Raw genomic sequence first — 26,330 nt, forward strand, 5'->3', positions numbered from 1 at the left:
TTCTTTATCACTTGGTGTCATCTATTATTATCTTAAGGTGTCCTGTATGATGGTATTAACAAAGTTGTAATGCTTTATCTGCAGCAAGCTGAAGAAGAAAGATTGAGGAAGGAGTTTGAAGAAGAAGAGAAAAGTCGTACCCAAAAGAGAAGCCCGAGACATCCGACTCAAATGTCATTACTCCCTCGCACAACATTTATGGCAAGATTGTGCATTGCTCTTCAAGATTACATTCACTCTAGGTGAACCACAATCTTGGTTGGCGTTTCACTAAGGTTGAATAAGCTTTTCTTAAAACGATCTTGTTTTCATTGGAGTGAAACAGTTCCTTGTCGGCATCGTAATCCTTCTTTCCCAAACATGTTGGGTTTCGGATACTTCATCTGTCTAAATTTTTATTCGTGGCCTCATGGGGTTGCATTGGGTGGTTATTTGAAGGTTATTCTTTCCGATTCAAACGCGTTCTGGTGAGGGTGAACACAAGATCATGTCATATATCCGCTTGCAAAGAAATCTTCCCGGTTTTAATCTGAATACAAGGCACTTTGTTTATATGGTTTGGTAAGTGCACATCGATACATCCTTTTTCTTGTTAATATTACAACTTCGACATTTAACTTAACTGTTGTTTTTTTTTTTAAGTATGAAATTTAAACTCTTTGATTTCTTATGCTCGGGATGCTGATCCGATTATCTTTGTCTTTAGCTACACGAAGTTCATTTTCTATATTAAGAGAGGTTAGTGGCAATTCTTTCCGAAAACATCTCTATTGATGGTTCATTTTCGGATATATTGGACTTGATTTTCTTGACTTACTCTACAGGTGATCTCCCTACCGGGACAACAAGAGAAATGTTTTCAATGCGGTCAAGTTGGTCACCTGGCTGCTGAGTGTCATGGAAGTTCAAATGGCAAGGCAATTGATGAAACTCCAATTCACAAAAAGAAGTACCATGTTGGATCTCTATCCAAACAAAACCTGACTTAGATTGTCGTCATAGTGCCAGAATAATGGCTCCATATCAAACTTATTTGAATTTTCCATAAACAAAATGGGGTAAAGTGCATTATCCAGAACTCCACTGAACCACTTCCGAATCCTTCCGAAAAAAACCCAAAAAGGGCCCAACGCTGCTGAAATCCAGAGAACATACCCGCCATTTTCAGAAAGCTTGTAGCAAGTTCACCAGAACTAAGGCTTCGGAACACTCCAAAGTAGAGGAAAAATTAAAAAAACCAAGCAAAGATAAAAAGGGACCCCCCCCCGCCTTGATGAATCTTGAACCCCAAAAGGTCCTCCAGAGACTTCATAGAAGATAAGAGCAATAAGGGGTAAAAGTGTTAGTTTTGGATTTGCTTTCATAGTGGCTTCCTGGGCATCAGAAGTTCCATTCAGTTCTTCTTCACCCATGAAACAAAACCTCCATAGGTTCCATTCATTACTAATTTTAAACTCCATTTATATACATGTTGATGAAATACTAGTTACTTATTTTTCTTTATCCTGATGCTTTATAAATTTCATTCCATAGGTTTGGGATACAAGGCAATGTACTTGCTGCAATTCTTATGACGCCCATGAAGAGTACATTTCTGATATGACTTATGCGGCGGATTCATTGAAACTTAATTTTGGGAACGAGGTAGATCTATTTTCTTTCATATATATGATATTACGTCGTTCTTTTATGCAACTCTGGCTTGCGTATATGTTTCTTATTGAGGAATGGATAAATTGATTCATGATGACAAGGGCAATGCTACTATTTCTAATGATGGTGCTACTATTATGAAACTTCTTGATGTTGTTCATCCCGGCCGCTAAGATTCTTGTCGATATTGCCAAGTCTCAAGATTCCGAGGTATACAATAGAAAACAAATTTACTAATTTTAGTGATTGGTGACTAAAAAAGAGTGAAATTTTTATGCTAAAGTTTATATTTATCTTAGAGTGGGTTATGATGGTTGCATTACTACAACATTTAACAGCTTATACTTTAGAGAAGATAATGACATTAGCAAGGACATTGTCTCAGAAAAAGTTGAGAGGCTATCATTAATAATTGTATTGGTTAGGTTTTAGGGATAAATTTGGAATTCACTTGTAATTTTAATGACCGGATTTATTGTCTACAGGTGGATGATGGAACCACTAGAGTAGTTCTTTTTGCGGGAGAGTTTTTAAAGGAGGCCAAACCTTTCATTAAGGATGGTGTCCACTCAAAGTCTTATACGTAGTTTTCGAGCTTCTTCCAATTTGGTAAGGAATTTGGATCTTTTGATTTGATTGGATGGATATGTTCATGACAAATTGTTCTAGAAGTCATGAGTTTGCTACTTGTATTTTAGGCAATTAGCAAAATTAAGGAACTTGCTGCGAGTATAAAGGGGAAAAGTATAGAAGAAAAGAAGAGTTTGTTGGCAAAGTGTGCTGCTACCACACTCTTCAAAGCTTTTTTTTTTTTGGATAGGAAAGACCTCACTCTCTTCAAAGCCGATTGGTGGTGAAAAAAAAGAATTTTTAACATCTATGGTCGTGGACTCGATTATTTCAATTGGAAACTATGATACATTGTTTATTGTATTCTTGTATTCATTGTTTATTGTAGGTTTATTTGGTCTCGCTACAAAATATGAGAAATTATTTTTTTTTATTAGCAACCCATCGCCAGAAGCAGGTTTATAACCGTTACAAACTAATTTTAAATTATTTTTTTAAAATTAACTAACAACTTTGTAACGCTTTTATAAACCGTTGGTAAAATTTTTAACAAATTACCAACGCTTAAAAAGCGTTTGTGAAATAAAAAACCGTTGCAAAGGTTTTAAATTTGTGCACGAAATAGTTAAAATAAGCGTTGGAAAGTTCTGTTTGCAACGCTTAATAGCCGTTGGAAATTTCTGTTTGCAACGCTTTTTAAGCGTTGCAAATATTTCCAACACTTTACCCACGCCATATTTGCAACGCTTAAAAAGCGTTGCGAAAATTATTAGCAACGCTTTTTTGCCGTTGCAAATAGCCTGTTATGGTGTAGTGTTCTATAATAAAATGCTAACATAATTTTATTCATATGATGTACTTTTTCAGTATCCAATGTTGTTTTTTGTAGGATAAAAGCAATAATGAGATGCAGCTAACTTTCGCTGCTTGTGCAATTCATTTGGACAATGATATTAGCGAATATCGAAGGGTAAGATAATTCTACAATGACTCATGGTTTTATAAGGCAGTTCACAACTTTGGTAGAAAGTGCAACCTTGAACTACTTTTGGTTGTGTAGTGGTTTGTGCCCATCGTCGAGGGTAATCACTGGTGGTTATATGTCTTTGATCCTAGTGCTCGCAAAGTTGTGATATTGGACTCTCTTGCAAGTAGCGCATCCTACATTTATAGAGGGATGAAGTCGATGAAATCTATGGTTTGTTTTGTTTTATTTTGTCTACTTTTGTGATCATTTGAGAATATACAATCCATGCTTCATGTTTTTTTAACTATAACTAACTTTTGTGTTTTCTTAGGTTACCAAAATGCACTTCACTTTGTCTGTTATTGGAGATGAATATGCCAAAAAGTGTGGTGTGAAAGACTGAGTTATTGAGAAATGCAAAGATGTGCCACAACAATATAATGGGTATATAACTTATCTTATGGCCATAACTTATATTTTCAAATTTTAGTTTAGTGCAATCTTAGAAAGTAGTGTAACTAGGGATTGTTATCTGTATAGCTTCGACTGTGAGGTGTTCATGATGAAATTCATGGAGCTTTGGGATAGGGAAAAGTTGGTACAGTGGTTTGAACAAGTAATTATCTCACACAATCTAGTATCTTTCTCATCATCCAATTAATTATCTATAGTTTGGTTAACTTACATCTTTATTTTGACTAACCATGCGGATTTGTATATGAACTTGTAAGAGGATATGCCTTATTTCCGACAACACATTGCCGTCTCAATGGTAATGTCGAAACTAAACAAACTGCGCCCATAAATTATATGGAGAATGTATGGTTCAAGAAGTTTGCGCGTCTTTTTTGTTGGCTCAATAGTTTGGAGACGTTGAAACTTGAAGACCTAAGCTTTTTGTGAATCTTATAATTAGCCTTAACACAATATCTCTATTGTAGTGTTGTTCTTTTGGAAATTTTTTGTGAGTTATATAATGCAACTTGACTTGTGCTGGTTTCTCTACGTAGATTAATTTTCATATTCATGACTTGTGAATATGAAAACTTCATATTTACCTTTTACTACCTTGCTGACCCTATCACAAAATTTGAAATATGTGATCCACAAAGATTTAGCCTTTTTAATATGTTGAACATTTTTTTTTAACAAATACATAAATTTACTTTTACGTGTAGACTGCACGTACCAAATAAAAACCGTCGGTGAGTTTATTTCTCTTCTCGATCCACAAAGGCTGCACTATGGATCGAGTTCTCTACGATGGCTGAGTGGGTGCAGTGAGCCGGGTCATTTATTAATATATACACCCCAATCCCATAAAAAAAGATGACGAGCAACACAATAAAGAAGCACACGTTTCAATTCAGTCTCGGTCTGATTCACAGCGGCAACCAAAACAAAACCTACCGTTCCCAGGTACTCACTTATTATATTATTATATCTATCAATCACGTGTTTTAATACCTACTCGGCTTTATCATCAGATTTAGATCAACTGTGTTTTTTATTTTCAGAAGATGGGGGAGTCGGAGTCCCATAATAAGATGGAGGAAGAAGCAGTGAGATTAGGGGAGTTGGCAAAAGAGTTACAAGAATCAGCATCGATTTTCATCTCAAAAACTACCACTGAAGAACAATCACTTCGTCAGCGTGCTCTTTCCATAAATTCCAACATTCAGAAGCTCCGTTCCACTGTTCGAACCGCTGCTCTTCATCCACATGAAGCTGAAAGGCTGGATGAAGAATTATTCAGAGCGAAATGCATTTTGACCGATGGGGATGCTGCTTCGTTTCTTCCTAACAAATCTCATGGTATGCTTATTTTATTTTTTTTTTTTTATCTCAACATTTGATGATTTCGGAATATTTATTGTTTACAGGTAAATTCCTTAAAATGTTTCTTGGTCCAATTAATGTTCGAGCTACCAGGAAAGACGTTCAGTTAAAAGTAAAGGAGGAATACAACAAATATAGAGTAAGTATATTGTTAAATTATTGGTTTGGTGTATTGTTCTCCATAAAGTAGTTTCTTGTTACAGGGATGTGGTAGTATTCATTTGTTTAGTAACGGTAGTATGCATCATTAACGGGAAAAAACCCGTATTATACACAGTATTGATTATCCTTCACCAGTGTACACTTTTAGCTGATTTTTTATGACTTGGCAGTGAAGGGGATTAGGGTATATACAACTGATCAATAGTGCGGGGGGAAAATTGTTAGCAGTGAAAGTGGTGTTACTTTGGGCTCACGTTTTTATTACCTTCTCGTTAATATTAGATTCATATAGATGTTATGGTGTTGACGCTAAAACTCCAAAATTCCACTAGCAGACAGTAAACCTTTTTAGCTTGAAGAGCATCTTAAAAGTTCAAACATTGAATAATGGTTTCTGTTTGGCATTATCGCTTTAAGGGTGGTTCTTCTGGGAATATGGTTCACAATCTTTCACGTTTGTCCTTCACCTCGATACAAATCTCATCTACCATTACCTGGTTTCCTAGACTTTGTTTTGGACCTCGTGAAGGACTGGGAGGTGGGTTTTCTTCATCTTTTTCTTTTTTTGACCGGCCAAACATAATTATTATATTAATTAATCAATGCGAAGAGAATGTCAAATTAAGGATCAAAGTAGGTGGGGAGTTTATATTGTAAGGAGTGATTTTTCTCTGTCAAAGACCCTTACCAAGTATTAATCACATTTGATGCCTGTTCTCTTTCCCTTTGTTGTTATTTGTAATTGATCAAATGTTGTATCTTCACTTCCATAATATTCAGTACTACTTCTCATGCAAATAGTTTCATTTACTAGTAAAAGTTCTTGAGTCGTGGGAAGAACATTTAGAGATCAAACTCCTGATGAAGATCAGTATTGTGGGATACCACGTATTCTTTGGAATCCAAAATATGAATTTGTGAGGATTTCTTAAGTTCATGTGACACTATATACCCGAATCCCATCTGTGGCTGTTGAGCCCTTTCTAACATCCCTTCCTCCCAGATGTGAACGATTGAAGATAAGTCCCAAATTATTGATTTTTTTCCCTTTAATATTATCGATTTTATTCCTTCTTTCCCTCCCCTTCTTTCTATATCTATTGAACTATGTTTCTAAAGTATGTGAACTATGTTCTTGACATTGGAGATGATTGTATAATCTGCGAGCACTCTTCCTTACATGATTATATACTTCCTTTTGCTAATGCATTAAGTTTTCTGTTCAGTGTGTATTAGGAGACTAAAAGAACTCAAAAATAAATAAGTTGCAAACAATGATTATGGTTTTCTAAGAGGTTTAGGGTGCAACATTCCTGCGTCGATGCTTTATTATTGTTGATATTCTTTTATGTTCCTTGTTGTTATTGTATGGAGACTAATTATGGATTAATGATCTATACCCTCTTTCAACAGGATCGAACAGCGTTTCTGTTTCTTCTTTTCCCATCCACTTTACTTTTTTTGAGGTCATGGGTCTGGAATGGATGTTTACCAGCATTACCAGTTCAGCTGTACCAGGTACCAAATGTTTGCTTATGCTGTTCTATAAGGCTTAGATCATATTTTTCTTGATTTTTCATCATAATTTATTAGTTCTATGTATAAAAACAATGCAGTTATTTTGAAATTAATAATGAACATTCCACTTTATTTTCAGGCTTGGCTGTTGTTTCTCTACACGAGTCTGGCTTTGCGAGAGAATATATTAAGAGTAAATGGAAGTGATATCCGTTCATGGTGGATTTATCATCATTATTGTGCTATGGTTATGGCACTTGTCAGTCTGACATGGGAGATCAAAGGGCAACCTGATTGTTCTCACATGCAGGTTATTTTCTAATGAAGTTTTATGTGTTCCTTGTTTCACATGGCCCCAACCATAGTACAAAATATTGCAAAACGGCGATATATCAACTGTCGAAATCACAATATATATAGTCAATATTTCCCACTCTTTGTTGATATTTAACATAAGGAGACCTGTAAATATTGTCGATATTTTCAGTGATTTTCGATATCCATCGATATTTTGGAGATATTACGATAAATGTCGATATGGTTGATATATTTAAGTAAATAGAAGAAGGTAGAGGATTAATCAATTGAAGAAATCATGATGAAGAACAAATCCATTGAAGAAATAAGCCCATAAAGCTCCAAATTCATACTTCCATTTTACAAGTTGATATCATACACATGAAGCACCCAAATTCAACAATTCTTAATCTTTCTTAATTATTTCTATTATTTTCCCTTTTTCAACCCACAAAATCACCTTCATTTTCTTCTTTTCTTTGATTTTATTTCTCACACTCTTTCTTTGAAATAAGTAAGGAGGGGTTGAGAAGAAAGGATTAAGGAGGAGTTGAGAAGAAATGATGAAGAATGGAAGATGAAGTGTTTTTTTTAGATGTACATAAATGCCTCGAAGAACGTATCACACTTATTTTTTTGTCTTTTGCCTAAAAAAAAATGAATCTCATCTACAGTCAACAAGAAAGTGAATATGCTTTGTTATCAATTTATCATCTACTGAAAATATCGTGGATATTTCTCATTTATCAAGTTATCGTCATTTTATCCACGATTTTTACAGTAGAAAATGCCCTTAGCGTATCGTCGGTAATATCATATTGTTTTCTATATTCTCGATAAATATCGCGATATTTTGTACTATGACCGGATGGCCCCAACTGTTGTTTTCTTTCACCCTTAGTATGTGACTTGTGAGCAGAGCGCTGTACAACTGTTCCTCCTATGGGCTGTTATGCAAGGAGTTGCAATGCTTCTACAAAATAGATATCAACGCCAAAGACTTTATACTCGCATCGCGCTGGGAAAGGTATGGCTTTAGAATTACTGAACAACTATCTGCAGTCATGCCATGATGTTCACTTACTTGCAAGTACTCTATTTCTCTTGCATGTCACTCAATTTAGGCGCTCCATTTTATATAGATGTAGGAAAAGCTTTGCCTGCACCCGTTCCGTACTTCTTGACTGGAACCCCTAGTGCTTAAAATATGGTCTAGGTCAACCAGGTTCAGAGGAACCAAACTTAAAAATTTATGCATGCTATATATATGTATACAATATTACAGTCAGAGCTATGTTTTTTAAATTATCAAAAATTCTATATGGGTCACAAACCATTTTTTTCAGTAAAAGTATCAAACTATCAATGACAGTGAAAGTGTTTTTATTTGTGTTACTACTGTTCCACCAACACCACTACTGCTAACTAGAGTTATCTTTGCTTAGGCACACCAACGCACATACTTGATATCACTCTGGGCGCTGGGGATGGGGATTTGCCCAACAAAAATTCCCTGTCCAGACTCCAGACATAACACTTGATTTCACTATACTTTTCAGCATCTCCATAGATTTCAACACTTCCACTAACACTTGCTTACATCCCATTGTTCTCATCTTTGACATTCTTCTGTGATAAAATCTGGTGGGTCTAGAATTCTCATGTGTTTTGGTTTCTTCCTCTAACACTCTCAGGCCAACAGAATGGATGTCGTATGGGGAGAAACTGCTGGTGTAGAAGGTCAATTGTGGATTTTGTGCCCCATACTTTTTATATTGCAGGTGTGTGATTGGCTACAGCTTTGTCTTGTTTTCCTTCTGATTTAAAGAAAACTCCGTACTCTTGTTTACATTTTTCTCCATTGCACCCCTTCTGATAAGATCTGGTAATCTGGGTTTGGTGATAAAGAACACTTGTTCAGAATTCAATCTGTTTGCTAAAGCATTCTATGTATAAATTAAAATGCATTCAATGATGGTGTGTGAATCTTGAAGCTCATTAATAGTTAATATATACCAAGTGTTTTTGTAATTCAGAAATTTCTCTCAACAGTAATGGGACTGTCATCTTCATAGTTTTAGTAAATCTGTGTCAAGTTCACTGCCTCTTTACTAGTAACGCCTGTGTTGAATACTTGAGTACATGTATAAATTGGTGATCCAGTGCATGTGTAAACCAAGATTGTAGCATGTGACTGAAATGTTTGTGTTTAACCATTAAACTGTGTATATGGTAAAATTTGTAATTATCTGAAAAGTGAAAACAGAAACAAACTGCAGCGAAGTGGTAATTTGACATTATTGATGAGCACAGACTTCATTATTTATGCACTCTTCTGACCATGGTTTCAGGCTTTTGAAGCATTCATTGGGCTCTTACTACTTAAGACTGCACTAGTTGGGGTTGGCTCTGAATGGCAGGCAAGAAAAGTTCATGTTATATTGTTTACATTATATGTTGCGTTGGTTAATTTCTCTTTTCATGTTTACGTATAGATGTAGAGTGATCCTATATTCCTTTAGTGCTGATTAAGTAAAATCCGAGTTTACTTATAAAAGCTTTATTTACTTTTTCTAGGTAGTAGTTTGTGGCATCCTTCTGGTTGTGATGGCAGTTGGGAACTTTGCAAACACAGTACAGACACTGATGTCAAAGTCCAGGGTTAAAGCGAAAATAAAGAAAAGTAAGAGTAAGCTGGAACTAGACCAAGGAACTTTGCGCAAGAACTCATGATTGCACACTGTCATGGAAGTGGAGAAAAATCTTCTATGTTGCCTAACATTAATATAGGTGTACTCTTTTCTGGTCCTCTTTACCAGGTTGTTTTTACATCGATCTTGAGAAAATGATAGTTCCACTGTAATCTTTCCATTTTGATACTTGTCACATTTTTGTTACGAGTTAAACATTAGTATTGTTCTATCTCATAAAGGAATTTGGAATTAAAGTCCTTGTAAATAACTAGTTGTGACAAATCTTACACGTTAAACAGAACACTAATCAACAACCTTTATTCATAATATATGGATGTTGCTCGATCTATCCCCAATAAGTATCTTAGTCAAGCAATCAAAGAAGTTAAGAAGGTAGAGTTGACTAAGAAAATTCAATTTTGACCGACCAATGTGTTGAGTTGTTGACTAAGAAGTAGAGGGATGAATGAGAAAAAGTAAAAGTCATTTGACTGATTGGAATATGTCAGCACGTGCGAACTTGTGAATGCATCAGAACACTCGCTCCACCTAGTTTCGCTCTCATGGTACTACTAGCATGTATGGCATCAGTTCGCTAAATTGTAAAGAACTAAAATGAAAATTGTTAAAAAAACTAAAGAGACAATTTTTTGTGAATCTCTCATTAAGAAAAGAGAAACAATTTTCTAAAAATAGAAAAGATATACAATTTCTATACATAAATTTTAGTTTTTAAATTAAAAAGACTATCTTAAAATTATTGAAGAAAAAAGTGGTTCAATTTTAATAGAGATCATGGAGCCAATTGTAATTAATAAATAGAAGAGATATAATTTAAATAAACGTATAGAGGTGGCTCTAAAATTTTAAAATTGAGAGATTATAAATACACTATTGAGTTATTGAGTTGAGAAGTGTGGTTCCTACCGAACACATAAAACGTGTGTCAGAAACACTTAAAATCATGCAAGAGTGTGTAACACCCATATCTGTCATGTAGTCTCCAAAGGCAAAAAGAAAAGGAATGCGTCCGCGTGTAAAATTGGTCTCGACACTTTGTTCCTTCTCCCTATCCAACTCCAACTTCACACCTACCGTAGCACTTAAAGTAGTTGTGCAAAAAACGTTTAGAAATATTTTTGTTGCTTTCATTACAAGTTAAGAAAAAGAATGCTGGCTTCTGCGTCAAGTTTTCTATGCCGTCCAGTTCAGAAGTTCTATGCTGGTGGTGGTGGAAGGAAGGTTTGTTATGGAGATGTGAGTAAGAATATTTGTGTAAGGGCCAAGAAGCAGGGTGATGGGTTCTTCTTGGATAATAGTCATTTGAAGTATTACAGTAATGGTTTGTCTATGAGGTGTGATGGAAAGAAGAAGGAGTATGCGACTGGGATGAAGAAGAAACTGAAGTTGTTGAAAGGGTTATCCAATAATTTATGTATGGTGTCTGAGATGGGTCTTCTTGATTTTTGTGACGGTGGATCAGTTGATCCTAGCACAAAGACGTTTTCGGTAAGTGATTAGCCCATATTTTGTAATATTGAATTTAATTAACTCACATCGTTTAGGACGTTCATGATATATAGTCTAATCTTTAGGTTGATATATCTTACAAAAATTGAGCAGTATTATGTTCCTTGTCCTTTATAGACATGCAAGAAACTCGTGATACGAATAATGTCGAAATTTACTAGAATGAGAAGGCTCTTGTTGGTGTACCTCTGTGAAGCAAGTAGTGATCGAAAGTCACAAGGATCTGTTGTACATTCTTGTAAAATGAAATGGATAATCACTATTGTCATGTCCCATACATTAATGTCTTGCAATGGACTAACATATGCTACTAAGGTTTCAAATTAGTCTACATTGTTGCAAATTTGCAAGAATTTTTTATGGTTTGTGAAATATTGTACTCCAACTTGTGTCCTACAATTACATATTTGATCCTGAACGAATATTTGTTTGGTGTACACCTATAGAAATTCAAATTAAACAATGTTTGACATATGTTTTTGGTAATGCGCGCAGGAAGTAACTCAGGTTTTATTGACTAAGATGCAACAACTGAAAGCAGAGAAGAAGGAATTGAAAAGAAAGAAAAAGGAAGAGAAGAAGAAACTGAAAGCAATGAAGATAAAATCCACGAAAAGGAACTGTGAGTCATCATCAAGTTCCTCTCAATCAAGTGACATCCAATCCGAAGATGTGATGGATATAAATCGGCTTAGGAGCTCTAATGTTTCTCAATTAACAAGAGATTCTTCTCTGGAGACAGCACCAGCGGTGTCATTGCTAACCAGCCCAAGAACTAGAATGTGTGAAGAAATGGATAACATGTTGAGCCAAATATGCACAAATACTGCAGCGGCAAGAGTGAATGAGCTGCACCAGGTATCCGTCCAAGAAGATGTAACACTAACTAATTCAAGCCTCCCAGCTGAAGAATATGACAAGCTAGAAGAGATTGATGATCACAGTCTAATGAGTAGTAAAGAAGAATGTTGTACTCGTGGTAGAAGTAGAACTGAAAGTAGCAGTGCTGAGAAAAATAGCTCAGCGGTCGAGTCATTTGCAGAGAGAATTGATGTATGCATGGGGGGCAAGTGCAAGAAATTTGGAGCTGCGGCATTGTTGAAGGAACTAGAGAGGAAGATTGGTGTGGAGGGTGCTGTTGTCAGATGCAAATGCATGGGCAAGTGCAAAACTGCTCCTAATGTGCGTGTTTCCAGTAAAAGGAATAAAGGCCAGGACGATTCTGTTACAATTACAAAGAACCCTCTATTCCTTGGAGTAGGTTTGGAGGATGTTGATACTATTGTTGCTAACTTTGTTGGGGAGGAAAAGAAGAGTGTGGATAGTGTTTGCTAAATTGAAGAAGAGTGTTCTTGATCTTGAACTCGGAACAAGATTGAAGATATACACATGGATTGAGTTGGCTTGACAAATGGGGATATGGGCGGATTGTATATTTGTAGAACATCTGGTGCTGAACGATTGACATAATGGCTCTTTACTTCGGAAATATTTGTAGAACATCTTGCTGAACGATTTGCATAATGGCTCTTTGCTTGAGAAATCAGTAGCACTGATATGGATTGGTGTAAAAATTTGCGGTGAGCGTGGATCGAACACGCGACCTTCAGATCTTCAGTCTGACGCTCTCCCAACTGAGCTATCCCCGCTGGCATGCACTGTATGGAGTTCTATGTCTTGTAGTCCATTGTATCACTTGACTAGTAATTTATACTTTCACGTTTCAACTACAAATAATACATCCAATTATGTGCTGTGTTGTCAAAACAAAACCATGTGATTAAATTTGGAGTGACTGTTGATAGAATTTCTATGAAAATACATGGCGAATTGAATACATTTAGAACTTCTGGTGCTGAGCAGCCGAGAATTCAGAACTGTGTGTGTAGCAATGGTATGTATTTTGGAGCTTCTGGTGCCACTTGTATGATAGTAATTATACATTGTGAGTACTACATTCAAGTATGTGCTAAATGTTTTCAAAGTAAAAGTGTAAAGTCATATGAGCTGAGCAGGGCACAGCATTTCTGATAATTTTGAAGTTTTTCATTTAGAAAACTGAATTTTCTACGTTTGAAGATAAACTTTCGTTATCAATTCATACCATTATTTTGGGAACATCTCAATTATTTCTCGCATTCTGCCCTTCCCTTTTTTTGGGGGGATAATCCCTTTTAGATGCGTTGACACAGCGACAGGGTTGCCAATTTCTTCAATTGAAATTGACAACCAATCAAAAAGAAAAATTTGTCTTTCACACGTCTTAAACAAAAAAGTTCTACCAACGTGGCACATGACATGTCTCCACATGTCAAAATCCCAACCACACAATCTCAACCCACAAATCCCAACGGTTAATCTCAAGCAAAAAGTGTGCTCAACTGAAAACGGTCACGAGCCTCCAGGCGCCAAATTACCTCCAGCATACTCAACCAATAACAAATGTGCACGTATACAAATAGTTAGTTGGCATTCCATAATAAAACCGTCGTGAAAGACTCATTCTTGTCATCAACTTTTTTATCCTCCCCCTCCCCAGAGCTAATGGAAGTTTGCTTACCTGGCTCTGGGCTAGATACCCAACCTTGGAAACTTTCTTTTTCGTCTTCTAAACGTGTTGTCCAGCTACATAAAGTTTTAAGATCAAGAAAGTTATGTATTGGATTTGAAAATAGTGGCCATTCAGATTATTATGTATCCGTGAAAGCGGGCATGAAGAAGGAGAAGAAGAATTTAGAGGCAGTTGGTTTGAAAAAGAAGTTGAAATTAATGAAAGGGATGTCAAAGGACTTGCTGAAGTTTTCTTCAATGGGTTTTGGTGTTGGGGATGGAGAGATTAAGGGGAAGAGGATTTCGGTAAGTTTTTGAATTTCAATGTTTTTATTTGGTATTATTATGTTATAACTCTGCCTGGTACTGCTTTTTTTATTCAAAGACTATCAAGTTTTGGTTACTGTTTGCGGTTTTCGATATCGATAGGGTGAATGCTTTGAATTGATATGAATTTTACGTTGTGTATAATTGTTGCGTTTGTGCAGGAAGCAACTGAAATTCTACTTGCACAACTTAAACAGTTGAAAGCAGAGGAAAAGGAATTAAAGAGAAAAAGAAAAGAAGAGAAGGCCAAACAAAAGGCTGCTCAATTCAGTATAGCAACTGTTTGTGAATCATCTTCGACTTCTTCATCCGAATCAAGCGATAGCGAGTGTGGGGAAGTGATCGACATGAATAGTTTGAGAAATGGAGCTACCGCTGAACCACAAATTGAACTCCCTGTAAAAGTAGTGTCAACCAGTCCAGACTTGGTGATTGAGGAAATAAAAAGAGTTGTTACCGTAGATAGGATCCAAGATCGAAATTTGCCGAGTTGTAGTAGTGAAAGTAGTGTAGTGGTAGGCACATCTGCTGAAAAGATTGAGGTTTGTATGGGGGGAAAGTGCAAGAAATCAGGAGCTTCAGCGTTGTTGGAAGAGTTTCAGCATAAGGTTGGTGTACAGGGTGTAGTAGTTGGGTGCAAATGTATGGGAAAATGCAGAGATGGTCCTAATGTGAGAATTGTGAATGAATGCAATGCGGATCTTGCAGAGAACTTAGATGGTCCTGTTCGACCTCAAACTAATCCTCTATGCATCGGTGTAGGTTTGGAGGATGTGGGTGTCATTGTCGCTAATTTCCTTGGACAGGAAAGACAGGATCTGGGTCTCATGGTAGCTTGAGAAGGATTTTCCTTATCTTTGTCTCCATAATGAAATTTAACTCTTAGTTATGATTTGTGTGGGTGGATTTGTACATTTTGTGGGGTGCATATTTGAGATAAGTTGTACCTAGTACCTACTACATTGTAAAATCAACTAATATACTTAGGTTTGATTCAAATTAATTTGATGATTTTCATTTTTTTTTTTCTTTTTGGTGAGCAGTTATAGTTTTTTTTTTTTTTTTTCTTCGATAAACAAACTTAACCTGGAAACAAGAAAATGAAAACAATACAAGAGAACTACCACAACAAGTACTGAACATCCTCCGATTCAGCTACAACCTTATTTAACCAAATATCATGTGGGAGATTTAACCAAATATCATGTTGGATCTCCCAAAGCTAAGACTCCAAAGCCTTCAAATCACGCAGTATTACACTCCACAACACAAGTGGTAGATTAGCAATTCTTTTGCAGTATTACACTCCCAATCCAGAGCCTTGGTCTCAGTCAAGTAAGATATAGTGAGCTACTAGATCAAAAGGAACCAGCTTAAAGCAACAACCACCTGAAAAATACAACCACAAACCTAGATCTAACTTATACAAGGTCTTCAAAGAAGAAACGATTTGCAAAATTGGAAAATAAGACTTCACCAAAGGAGAAAACCAAAGCCCCCATAACCAGATTGAATGAAGTGCATGACCCGTGATGTCGATCATCCTATGTGTTGCAAGAACACTTAAAGAAGCGATTTTTTCTTCTTTTTCTTTTTCATTGCGGCTGGGGTGAGAAGAAAAAGAAGCTAACATGGAGGTTGAGAAGAGGAGATTTGACAAGGAAATGTACTGCTTTTTCCCGCAGGAGAGAGTTTCTCTACTCCCTCACTATTGAGAGAGATCAAGAGCGGTAGCCATTAAAAGAGCTTGATTTGCATGTAAATGGTGCTAGAACTTCCAGTTATAGAACTGAAATATAGTAGAAATAAATGAAAGTTTGCAACCCATGAATTTCGAACCGATTCAGAGTGCAATTCAGCATTCAAGTTTCAAATGGTAACCAAGATGTAGGTATGTTAGTTAATTACTCCTAAGAGCAAGTCCAATAGAGAGCTGCTAAATTAGGCTGCTAAAAGGTGCTACATAAGCCTTTTAGCTTGCCCAGCCAAATTTGTCACCCCAAAATCAAAAAACCAATCCAATTGCATTTTCTGTTTTGAAGTGCTAAATGATACGGTCGTGGTCCGTCCATTATTTTGTAACTTAAGTTGAATTTTTTTTGGATGGACGGCATAGTTTCTACCGTTCGTCGAAATTTAACACACAAACGGCAAAAACTATGTCATCCGTCTCCCAAACTTATTATAGCACAACTGCTAGCGAATGTTTTAACTTTTGCTGGATTTTTTACTCCTTCCAAATTTAAGACCCTTTTAGCAGTTCTATTGGAATGACATTTTTGTGGTTGGGTTGCTATATTTGCCTTTAGCAGCCCATATAGCCCTCCATTGGACTTGCTCTAAGAGGTCATTGGCTCAAGTCTTCTGTTCTTGCATCTTGTTTGGCATTCATAGTTTAATACCATGTTTGTTGCAACGTGTTTGCATGCCAATCCTGTTCCAGCATCCCGAGCCGGCCCTATGTTTGAATGGGCCCAATGCAAGGTAAGCAAAATGAGGTCTTTATTTCTTCACAAATTTAGGCCCAAACACATAAATTGACAAAAAAATTCGGTTTTAGGCCCGGATGAACAGTAATTTCAATTTTAGGATAAAAATAGGCTGACATCAGCAACTATCATTAATAATTTCGGTTTTAGAACATTTTTAGACTGACGTCAGCAATTTATTTTTGTTTAATACCAATTATGACCTTCTTTTCCATATAGCAAAACAAACTCCAATTAAAACTTATAAAATATTTTTGAGATCTAGTTGTTTCCATCTTTGAGCTAGTTGATTTGTGTGTTGCGATTAGTGATTTAAGCTATAATAAAACATCTTTTTCTCTCATACCAAGCACACTTCTCACTTTGCAATCTACTTTTGGACTTTTCAATTCTAGATTATTGATAATTAAAGAATAATTTGGTCGATTTCAGTATCGGATCGACAAGCAATTGAACAATAATTGAATTTCTTTTTGAAATCCTTTAATTAATCTTGTGTTAATCAATTGTGTGATTTATCTCAATTTCGATATTGTTGTCATCGATGATATTTTTAAGTTTGGAGTAGTAGTCCGATACACATGCAAACACCACTATATATGTATTTTCGAACATACAAACACCACGATGCATGTATATACGAACATGCACACACCATTATGCATGTGTAGAACACATATGCAAACATCATTATGCATGTGTACAATACACATGTAAACACCACTATGCATGTGTGCAACAAACATGCACACACCACTAAATATGTGTACAACACACATGTAAACACCACGATGCATGTGTACAACATAGAGAAATGAGAGGAGAGCAGAAGAAAGAGAGAGTGTGAGAGAGGAGAGAGTGAGAAACAAGTGAGAGAGAGTGGCTACATGTTTGTTTTTTTTTAACACTTAAAAGGGTAAAACTGTCTTTTTACATTTTTGTCTTTGAACCATAATTCCCTGCTGCACCTGCCTAGAGACATAATTCTCACCCGATTCTGTCATATGGGCCCAATTTATGTTATTTCTTTTTCTTTTTCAGATAATGGGCTTTTTGTGTGGATTTTTAACACTATAGTGGTATTTTTCGAGCTTAATAGGGCCTTTTGTTTTGGTTTATATTGGGGTCCCTATGCAAGGCCTTAGACAACATTGGCCTAGGGTTGTCGGCCCTGCCAGCATCCACTAAACCACATAACAATAGTGGCAACTGACCACACCGTGAGCTCAAACAATGTAGAAGAAGAAAGTGTCCTAGTGTGATACATTGACTATAATGGTTATATATATATATATATATATATATATATATATATATATATATATATATATATATATATATATATATATATATCACCAGTAGCTTTCGAACCAATCCTATGAATGGGTGCCGTTATATTAAATTATTCTAAAAAATATTATCAACTATACAGCACTATGAGATATGAAAATTATATTAATCACTCATTCAAATTTCTTGCACTACTCTCTATAAAAAGGACACACCAAACCTTGATAAAATTCATCGACTTCTTTTTGTTGTTAAGTTTAATAATTGAAGTTTGATTGAAGTTTTGTGAGAATGCCCAATGTGGCGAAGATAATATGAAAGCTACTTGAATAGCAAGACATTCCCAATCATAATAAAAGAATTATGATAAACACTACTTAAAATACAAAACTATATTTGTCGAGACATTCTATTCCCCCTACATATAATACAAATATGTTTCATGGTTATTAGTTCAATGCATTTGCATTAAGTTTGTTTTATTTTTCATTAATTATTCTTTGAGGTTAGTTCAATGTAGTTGCATCCAATTTCCAATTTCCCATTAATTATTATTTGAGGTTAGTTTAGTGCAATTGCATCAACTTTATGATTTCCCGTTAGTTAATCTCTAATTTTAGTTTAATCCGGCCAATTGCATGCATCCAGTTTCTGATTTTCCGTTAATTATTCTTTCAGGTTAGTTCAATGCAATTGCATCCAATTTTCGATTTTCTATTAAGTGTTTTTTAGATTAGTTCAATACATTTGCATCAAGTTTATAATTTCCTGTTAATTATTTTTTTATGTCAGTTCAATGCAGTTACATCAAATTTATAATTTCCCGTTAATTATTCATTTAGGTTAGTTCATTGCAATTTCATCCATTTTTCAATGTTTCATTAATTAGTTTTTAGATTAGTTCATTGCATTTGCATCTAGTTTCCGATTTCCCGTTAATAACTCTTTAAGGTTAGTTCAATACATCTGCATCTAGTTTCTGATTATTTATACTTTGAGGTTAGTTCGATGCAATTACATTTGATTTCTGATTTCCCGTTAACTATTCTTTGAGGTTATTTCCATGCATTTGCATTTAGTTTTCGATTTCCCACAAATTATTCTTTGAGGTTATTTCCATGCAGTTGCATACGGTTTTTTATTTTCTGACAATTATTTTTTGAGGTTAGGTCAATGCATTTGCATCCAGTTTCTAGTTTCCCGTTAATTATTATTTGAGGTTTGTTTGATACATTTGCATACCGTTTTCGATTTCTCGTTAATTAAATATTTTTCAAAGATTTGCATCAAATTTCTAATTTTCTGTTAATTATTCACTGACGTTAGTTAAATGCAGTTGCATCCAGTTTCCGATTTCTAGTTAATTACTTTTTTAGTTTAGTTTATTGCATTTGCATAAAGTTTTCGATTTCCCGTTAATTACTTTTTGAGCTTTAGTTATGTATTTGAATCTAGTTTCCGATTTCTTTTTAATTATCCAATGTAGTGCGTAATACCAACTTCTACTGATCCATCTGTAGTGTCCTTGCAAACATGACATAAAAATAAATTATGCTTGATTTACTATTTGGGATCACCGAAGATTATCCAGTTCCCGATTTCCCGTTAATTATTCTTTAAATTATACATAACTCACTATGTAGAATCTTCAAAGATAATCAACGAGCAGGTGTTGTTATATTAATTATTCTGAAAAATATTTGCAACTATGCAGAACTATTATATATTAATATTATATTGATCACTCATCCAAATTTCTTATAACCTGAAAATCTCACTCTCCATTAAAAAAAAAACTCACCTTTGATAAAAAAAAAAAAACCTTCAATTTTATTTTGTTGTTTAATAATAGAAGTTTGATTGAAATTTTGTGAGATTGCCTAATAAGACAAAATTCATATTGAAGTTACTTGAATAGCAAGGAGTTCCCAATAATATGAAAAGAGATAAGATAAACATTATTTTAAATGCAAAACTATATTTTGAGGTTAGTTCAATGCATTTGCATCCAGTTTCTGATTTTTCGTTATTTATATTTTGAGGTTAGTTCAATGCGCGCAGTTGTATCCAATTTTTTATTCCCGTTATTTATTTTTTTAAGTTAGTTCAATGCAATTGCATTCAGTTTCTGATTTCCCATTAATTATTCTTTGTGGTTAGTTCAATACATTTACATCCAATTTCTAATTTCTTGTTAATTATTCTTTGAGGTCAGTTCAATGCATTTGCATCAAGTTTCCAATTTCCCGTTAACTATTCTTTGAGATTAGTTTAATGCATTTGCATCGGTTTCCAATTTCTCGTTTATTATTTGATAAGGTTGTATTTGCATCTAGTTTCCGATTTTCCATTAATTATTGTTTGAGGTTAGTTCAATGAATTTGCATCTAGTTTTCGATTTTCCATTAATTATTTCTTGAGGTTAGTTCAATGTTTTTGCATCTAGTTTATTTTTTGAGATTAGTTCAGTACAGTTGCATCCTGTTTCCGATTTCCTGTTAATTATTCTGTAAGATTAATTCCAGCATTTGCATCATATTTTCAATTTATAATTAATTTTTCTTTGAGGTTAGTTCAATGCAGTTGCATCCAGTTTCTGATTTTTCGTTAATTTAATGTTTGAGGATTAGTTCAATACATTTGCATCCAATTTCCGATTTCCGACAATTTTTTTTTTCCTGTTAGTTTGATATATTTGCATCGAAGTTTTGATTTCCGTTAATTATTCTTTGAGGTTAGTTTAATACAATTGTATCTATATTCTAATTTTCTATTAATTACTTTTTAAGATTAGTTTAATGCTTGCATTTGCATCTAGTTTCTGATTTTCCATTAAATATTATTTGAGGTTAGTACGATGCATTTGCATCTAGTTTTCGGTTTCCCGTTAATTGTTCTTTGACGTTAGTTTCATGTAGTATTTTATACTTTTTAAAATATTTGTCACTACTGGTTTGCCGTTATTTTATTTTATTTTTTTCATTTTCTATTATATATTTTGTGATGTTATTTTTTGTATATTTAATTTTCTGCATGTAATTTATTTTGGTTTGGTATATAATTTATTTAAGCCCAACGTTCACTTTAACTGAATCTCGTTATTCCTCCAAATATATATGTATATATATCTTCTCTAAAAAGTAATTACTTAAGTTAACTTAAAATAAATACGTATGTAAAATTTGACCTATAAAATGAATTAAAACCTAATTTTTTGTGGTTATGAAGCACTCACCATAAAAATCATCCCCACAAAATTTTAGCTCATTTGGAAACTTCTAACATAGATAAAAATTGTTGTAATCTTTAAAAAAAAAATCTAATGGTCCAGAAATGTCGAGTTTTTGCAATAATTTTTTGTCAATGTTGGAGGTTTCCAAATGAGCTGAAATTTTAGAGAGATGATATTTATAGTGAGTATATCATATCCACAAAACAGTGGGGTTGAATTCATTTTCTAGGTGAAGTTTTACCTACGTAGTTATTTTAAGTTAACTTAAGTAACTACTTTTTAGAAAATGACTATATGTGTGTGTGTGTGTGTGTGTGTGTGTGTGTGTGTGTGTGTGTGTGTGTATTTTATAAAATTGAAAATTACATTATAGTGTTAAAAAATTATAAATTCATAAAGTTAATTGGAATATGTTGTAATTATTGTGGTCGGAATTGTGATTTTTGGAATCTTTAAGTATGAATAAATGTCTAAATTCCACCGTGGATGGCGCATCAAATTGAAAGGGTTTTATTAGGAGAATCGTTTTTTTGGTGGAAACTATTGTTTTTAGCAATTTAGTTTTTTACCTCTTATTTTTTTCGTAATTAGGCAATTAGCTATATTGTTTAGGAAAAGTTGGAGCCTATGTGAAACTCTAGATGGGATTATTTTTTCGTAATTAGCTATAGTGTTTAGGAAAAGTTGGAGACTATGTGAAACTCTAGATGGGATTGTTTTTTCGTAATTAGCTATAGTGTTTAAGAAAAGTTAGAGACTCTGTGAAACTCTAGATGAGATTGTTTCCTTATTTATATCATACTTTTTCATAATTAGTAATAGAGTTTAGAAAAATCTAGAGTCTCTACGAGTGCTCCAAAAAATAGATTGGTGAGGGTATATCTATAATATATATATCTAAGGATAAAGATATGAACTGTCTTGAATGAGTGAGGAGAAGAAAGGGTTTCGGTGGGAGAAAGAGATTTTGTGGTTTTCTTTGGGTCTCTTTTCGCAATGTTTTAATTTCGTGGGTCTCTTAACACATTTTTTTTCTCATATTTTTTCTTAATTAGCCATAGCACGTGGACATTCTAGAAACGCTTCCTCAATTGAAGAGGGTAGAGCTATAATATATACAAGCTGCACCGTAAGTCCTTTTTGAATTTGTTTTTGTTTTTTTTTTTTTTTTTGAGGTCTGATGCTTGTTTAAGAATTGAGAGGGAAAGAAAGGATGGAGAGCTTATTGGTTTGTTATGGGTGATTAGAATTCTATAAATTAACCAATAGGGCTTTGGGCCTTGGGCTATTTATTTTAGTCTCATTAACCCATCAAATATTCAAAGACACATTTGTCCATATTTAATGGTTTTGGACTCAAAATAAATGATAAATGCTAATTTTGTAAGGGCAAAAAGATAAGTAAAAAAACAAACGTTGGTTTATTGGAATGTGTTTTATTAGTCTTTTTTTTTTTTTTTTTTTTTTTTTTTTGTTGATTATATTCTCACTATAGTTGTAAAAATTTTGGAGGTGTGGTAGTGGAAGTTTGCTAAAATAATTGGGGGTACGAGTCTTTATAGTTTGAAGATTTTTCTAGGCAATTAGTTATGTGGTAGTGGAGCTTTTCTAATATCAGGTACACTACCGCCCCCACACGCACCCCCTATATCCATCTATGATCACGTACAAACTAACCATAATTTTTGGCCATGTAACCGCAATCGCATACGATTTCTCAGGGAACATACACTACCTCCCATTTCCCTTATACGCTTCAATCTCGGCTTTTTTCCATTCCATATTTTTCCAATGAGTCACGCTGAATTCACTCTTGTTTGCCCTGCCAGTCAGAATTTCCACGCATCTAGAACAGTCGGTTGTGATCATTCCAAATCCAAACTCTCTTGTAAAAACTCTGATTGTGCTGAAATCCTCGCAATTCCGAGCATTTCACATGTATTGTTACTTAGTTCCTTGGTTGCCCCAACTAAAATAACTACTAGCTTGAAATCATTGGTGTAGACAAATGCAACCGTACCACCTTCCCCCACATTTTTGTATTAGGCATCTGTCAATACTATACAATTGTAATCACCAAAAAAAATTCCTGATTCTTCAAGTTCCTTCCTTCCTGACTCTTTTTCATCTTCCAAAGTAGCATTTTTCCTTGGCTGACTCTTTTTTAGTTTATTAGCCCTCCTGGCCTCACAAATACAGTCAAAACCTACAAAAGGGAAACAACATAACAACCATTAGCTTTCATGTTATCCAAAGGCAGACAATTATATTCGTTAAATCCTAACATCTCTGATCATCTATATTTTGCATTCCTCCTCTCTCAAATAACTTTACAATTGCGTTGTACTGTTGTACAATACTAATCACTTCAGTGTCAAAAATAAGACACATGGTGGAGTAATATCCTACATTTACACATTTTTACTACTTACTTAATAAATTTCTGATTTATTTAACTGTTATGAATAATAAAAATAGAACCATCTGAAGAAGATAAATATATATTGTTCTATCCAAAATAATGTGTCAGTACGATGCACTGTGTTGTCAGGCACCTACTGGAAACACCAACGTCTTATTACAGACATTGGTCAGAAATTCAACAGACATTTCCAAAGGACATCAGAATTATGAACCTTACCAGTTTCAAAAAAGTTTCTGAAAATTTTTCAGCAGAGTGGGAACCTGAGTAGATCTAGACACAACTTTTATTCAGTTCATGTCCAATTTAAAAGCTAAAAAAGGAAAAGCAAGTTCAAGTGTAAACTGGTACCTATCAACTCCTATAAAACCAGCAGAGAAGTAAGGGATAGCTTGTACTGCATTTGCAACAATAATAACAACAAAATCTGATGGGGTAACAAAAAATCTGGCATAGAAAGGAATCAAAATAAAAAACCAAACCAACCAAATATATTGACTTTTTAACAAATATTAATATATAATTAGACCATACCTTTTACCAAGGACCATATTACGATCTGCATCACCATCAGCAGCAGCACTAAACTCTGGCAAGTCACTTTGATGCTTTGATTTATCCAACCCCATACGTGCAACCACTCCTTCGCATAAGTCAGGTTGGGGTCTGGATGTCCTCCAAAATCTTCCTGTTTGCACATTTTAGAGTTGTGTTGTGGGAAATTCAATGATTGATAATTATTAGCATAAGTTTTTAGAGTTGATATAGCAAGGTTTTCTTATTGGAGTCTGTATGAACCCATTTCATACTTTTTTGTTCTTATAAGTCTCGATTCCTCTTTTTGATGCTGAAAACGAGAAATACTCATGATTTGAATTTCTCAGCTGAACCCATTTGGGTTGCCTACGTACCCCCTTACGGGGAGATCAAGCTGCGCCGTAGTTCTCCCCTATCTCCTCCCTCTTGTGTCTCCTAGAGTCGCCTCCTCTCTCTCTCTCTCATCTCTAGACGTCGTCTCCCTACTCATCTTATCTAGATCTCTCTTCCTCCTCTCTAGACGTCGTTTCCTACTCCTCTTCTTCTTCCTCCTCCTCTCTGGACGTCGTCTCCCTACTCATCTTCTCTAAATCTCTCCTCCTTTTCTTCCTCCTCTCTGGATGTCGTCCCCCTACTCATCTTCTCTAGCTCTCTCTTCCTCTTCCTCTTCCTCTTTGGACGTCATCTCTCTACTCCTCTTCTCTAGATCTCTCCTCCTCTCTGGACGTCATCTCTCTACTCCTCTTCTCTAGATCTCTCCTCCTCTCTGGACGTCGTCTCCTTACTCCTCTTTTCTAGATCTCTCATCCTCTTCCTCCTCCTCTCTGGACGGCGTCTCCCTACTCCTCTTCTCTAGATCTTTCTTCTCGTCCTCCTCCTCTTCTCTAGCTCTCTCTTTCTCTTCATCCTCCTCTCTGGACGTCATCTCCCTACTCTTCTTCTTTAGCTCTCTCTTCCTCTTCCTCCTCCTCTCTCCTACTTTGGTTGTCTCCTCCCTCCTCCTCCCTCTAGACCTCTCTTTTTCCTCCCTCTCTTGTGCCTCCATTCTCTCCTTTTCTCTTTCCTCTCTCTCTCCTCTTTTTCCACCCCTTCTTCTTTTAGGTTTACTGCCTACTTATATCCCATGGTCTTAGGCCTATCTCTTGGACCAATACATACCTATCTATGAATATGCCTACTATAGAGTCGTATAACATTTTCTTGTGAGATGTTGATTGACTTATTAGAGTTGTGTTGTATTAGGAAACATCTTACTATTAAGAGAATGCCCACCTTGAAAAGAAATTGTCCGCCATAAAAGATGTATTCCGTTTTAATATAGAGAGACGTGATATAAAGATTGTCCTATCCCGTGTATTCAACATTTAGAGCATCTACAATGTCTCAAAAGCCCCCAGTTACAAAATTGTTAAACGATCAAGAAAACATCTGTGTCAAATCGGAACAAAGGGCCTCACCTAATAGGTTCTCGGCTTCCACTTCTCTTGATTCTGCTGTTAGTGGCGTCAACCTGTACAATTGGTGATTGATCACAGGTAATACTGAGGCAAGATGCACTGATGCAGAATGTTAAAAAATGTATGCAAGACCTGAAATTCGAATCCAATGACTACCAGACACATGGTTGTCCCATTACAGCTACCTCAATTCAGAACGATAACCTTAGTAAGCTACCTGTGACCTTGTGACCTGATACAGGACGGTCATATCAGTTTGCTGTGAACAACGACTGAGGCTCGCCGCCACCTTGATAGTTCAACATTGTTAATCGAATTTCTTGAGTTTGAGTTGATTGTTGTCGATCAATATTCTTACACCTCATTCACAATTACATCTGCCTAATCAACAAGTCCAGTTTCTCAGATTTGTGGGAAGTATGGTCATATAGCAATCTAAAGGATGAATTTTAATTATGTTGGGGAGATTCCACCATCTAGACCATCTGCAATAGTTGCTGGAATTTCTAATGATTCAAACTATGCAGGATACTCTTCTACAAGGTATTCACTACCTAAGGACAGTCACTGGATAGCTGATTCAGGAGCCACAATCACATCACATCACATCACATCAGATACTTCACATATGGTTTCATATTCTCCATATCAGCAGAGTGCCAACTGGGAGTGGTGAAGGTTTGCCTATATTACATTCTTGTTATTCTTCTTGCAATACACATAACGCACGCTTTTACTCTTAAAGATACTCTTCATGTGCCAAATATTTCTACCAAATTGTTGTCAGTAAATAAATT

General features: G+C 35.1%; 3 protein-coding genes and 1 non-coding gene across 7 annotated transcripts; 3 read left to right on the plus strand and 1 right to left on the minus strand.

Annotated features, from left to right (window-relative positions):
- The first annotated feature begins 4,342 nt into the window (after window positions 1–4,342).
- Window positions 4,343–9,953, plus strand: LOC147481165 (uncharacterized). 4 transcript variants are annotated; one of them, XM_086576743.1, is made up of 9 exons: window positions 4,343–4,609; window positions 4,708–5,005; window positions 5,074–5,168; window positions 6,605–6,709; window positions 6,849–7,019; window positions 7,926–8,033; window positions 8,701–8,787; window positions 9,358–9,426; window positions 9,584–9,953. In XM_086576743.1, the coding sequence occupies exons 1-9, from the start codon at window positions 4,520–4,522 to the stop codon at window positions 9,737–9,739; spliced, it is 1,179 nt and encodes a 392-aa protein (XP_086432869.1). In that variant the 5' UTR covers window positions 4,343–4,519; the 3' UTR covers window positions 9,740–9,953. The 4 variants fall into 4 exon arrangements, with proteins under 4 accessions (XP_086432869.1, XP_086432870.1, XP_086432867.1 ...); XM_086576744.1 differs by having other exon boundaries at window positions 4,345–4,609; window positions 4,711–5,005; XM_086576741.1 differs by having other exon boundaries at window positions 4,377–4,609; window positions 7,908–8,033.
- Window positions 9,954–10,624: 671 nt separating this feature from the next.
- Window positions 10,625–13,066, plus strand: LOC147481166 (diacylglycerol O-acyltransferase 3-like). Its single transcript, XM_086576158.1, has 2 exons — window positions 10,625–11,208; window positions 11,725–13,066. The coding sequence occupies exons 1-2, from the start codon at window positions 10,870–10,872 to the stop codon at window positions 12,562–12,564; spliced, it is 1,179 nt and encodes a 392-aa protein (XP_086432284.1). The 5' UTR covers window positions 10,625–10,869; the 3' UTR covers window positions 12,565–13,066.
- TRNAF-GAA (transfer RNA phenylalanine (anticodon GAA)) lies at window positions 12,806–12,878 on the minus strand. Its single transcript has one exon. It is a non-coding gene; the product is annotated as a tRNA-Phe (tRNA).
- A 655-nt stretch (window positions 13,067–13,721) lies between the features above and the next one.
- Window positions 13,722–15,109, plus strand: DGAT3 (diacylglycerol acyltransferase). The gene is made up of 2 exons (XM_086576159.1): window positions 13,722–14,085; window positions 14,268–15,109. The coding sequence occupies exons 1-2, from the start codon at window positions 13,774–13,776 to the stop codon at window positions 14,943–14,945; spliced, it is 990 nt and encodes a 329-aa protein (XP_086432285.1). The 5' UTR covers window positions 13,722–13,773; the 3' UTR covers window positions 14,946–15,109.
- The last annotated feature ends 11,221 nt before the right edge of the window (window positions 15,110–26,330 follow it).

The sequence above is a fragment of the Coptis chinensis genome, chromosome 8 (assembly GCF_015680905.1).
Source record: "Coptis chinensis isolate HL-2020 chromosome 8, ASM1568090v1, whole genome shotgun sequence".
NCBI lineage: Eukaryota > Viridiplantae > Streptophyta > Magnoliopsida > Ranunculales > Ranunculaceae > Coptis > Coptis chinensis.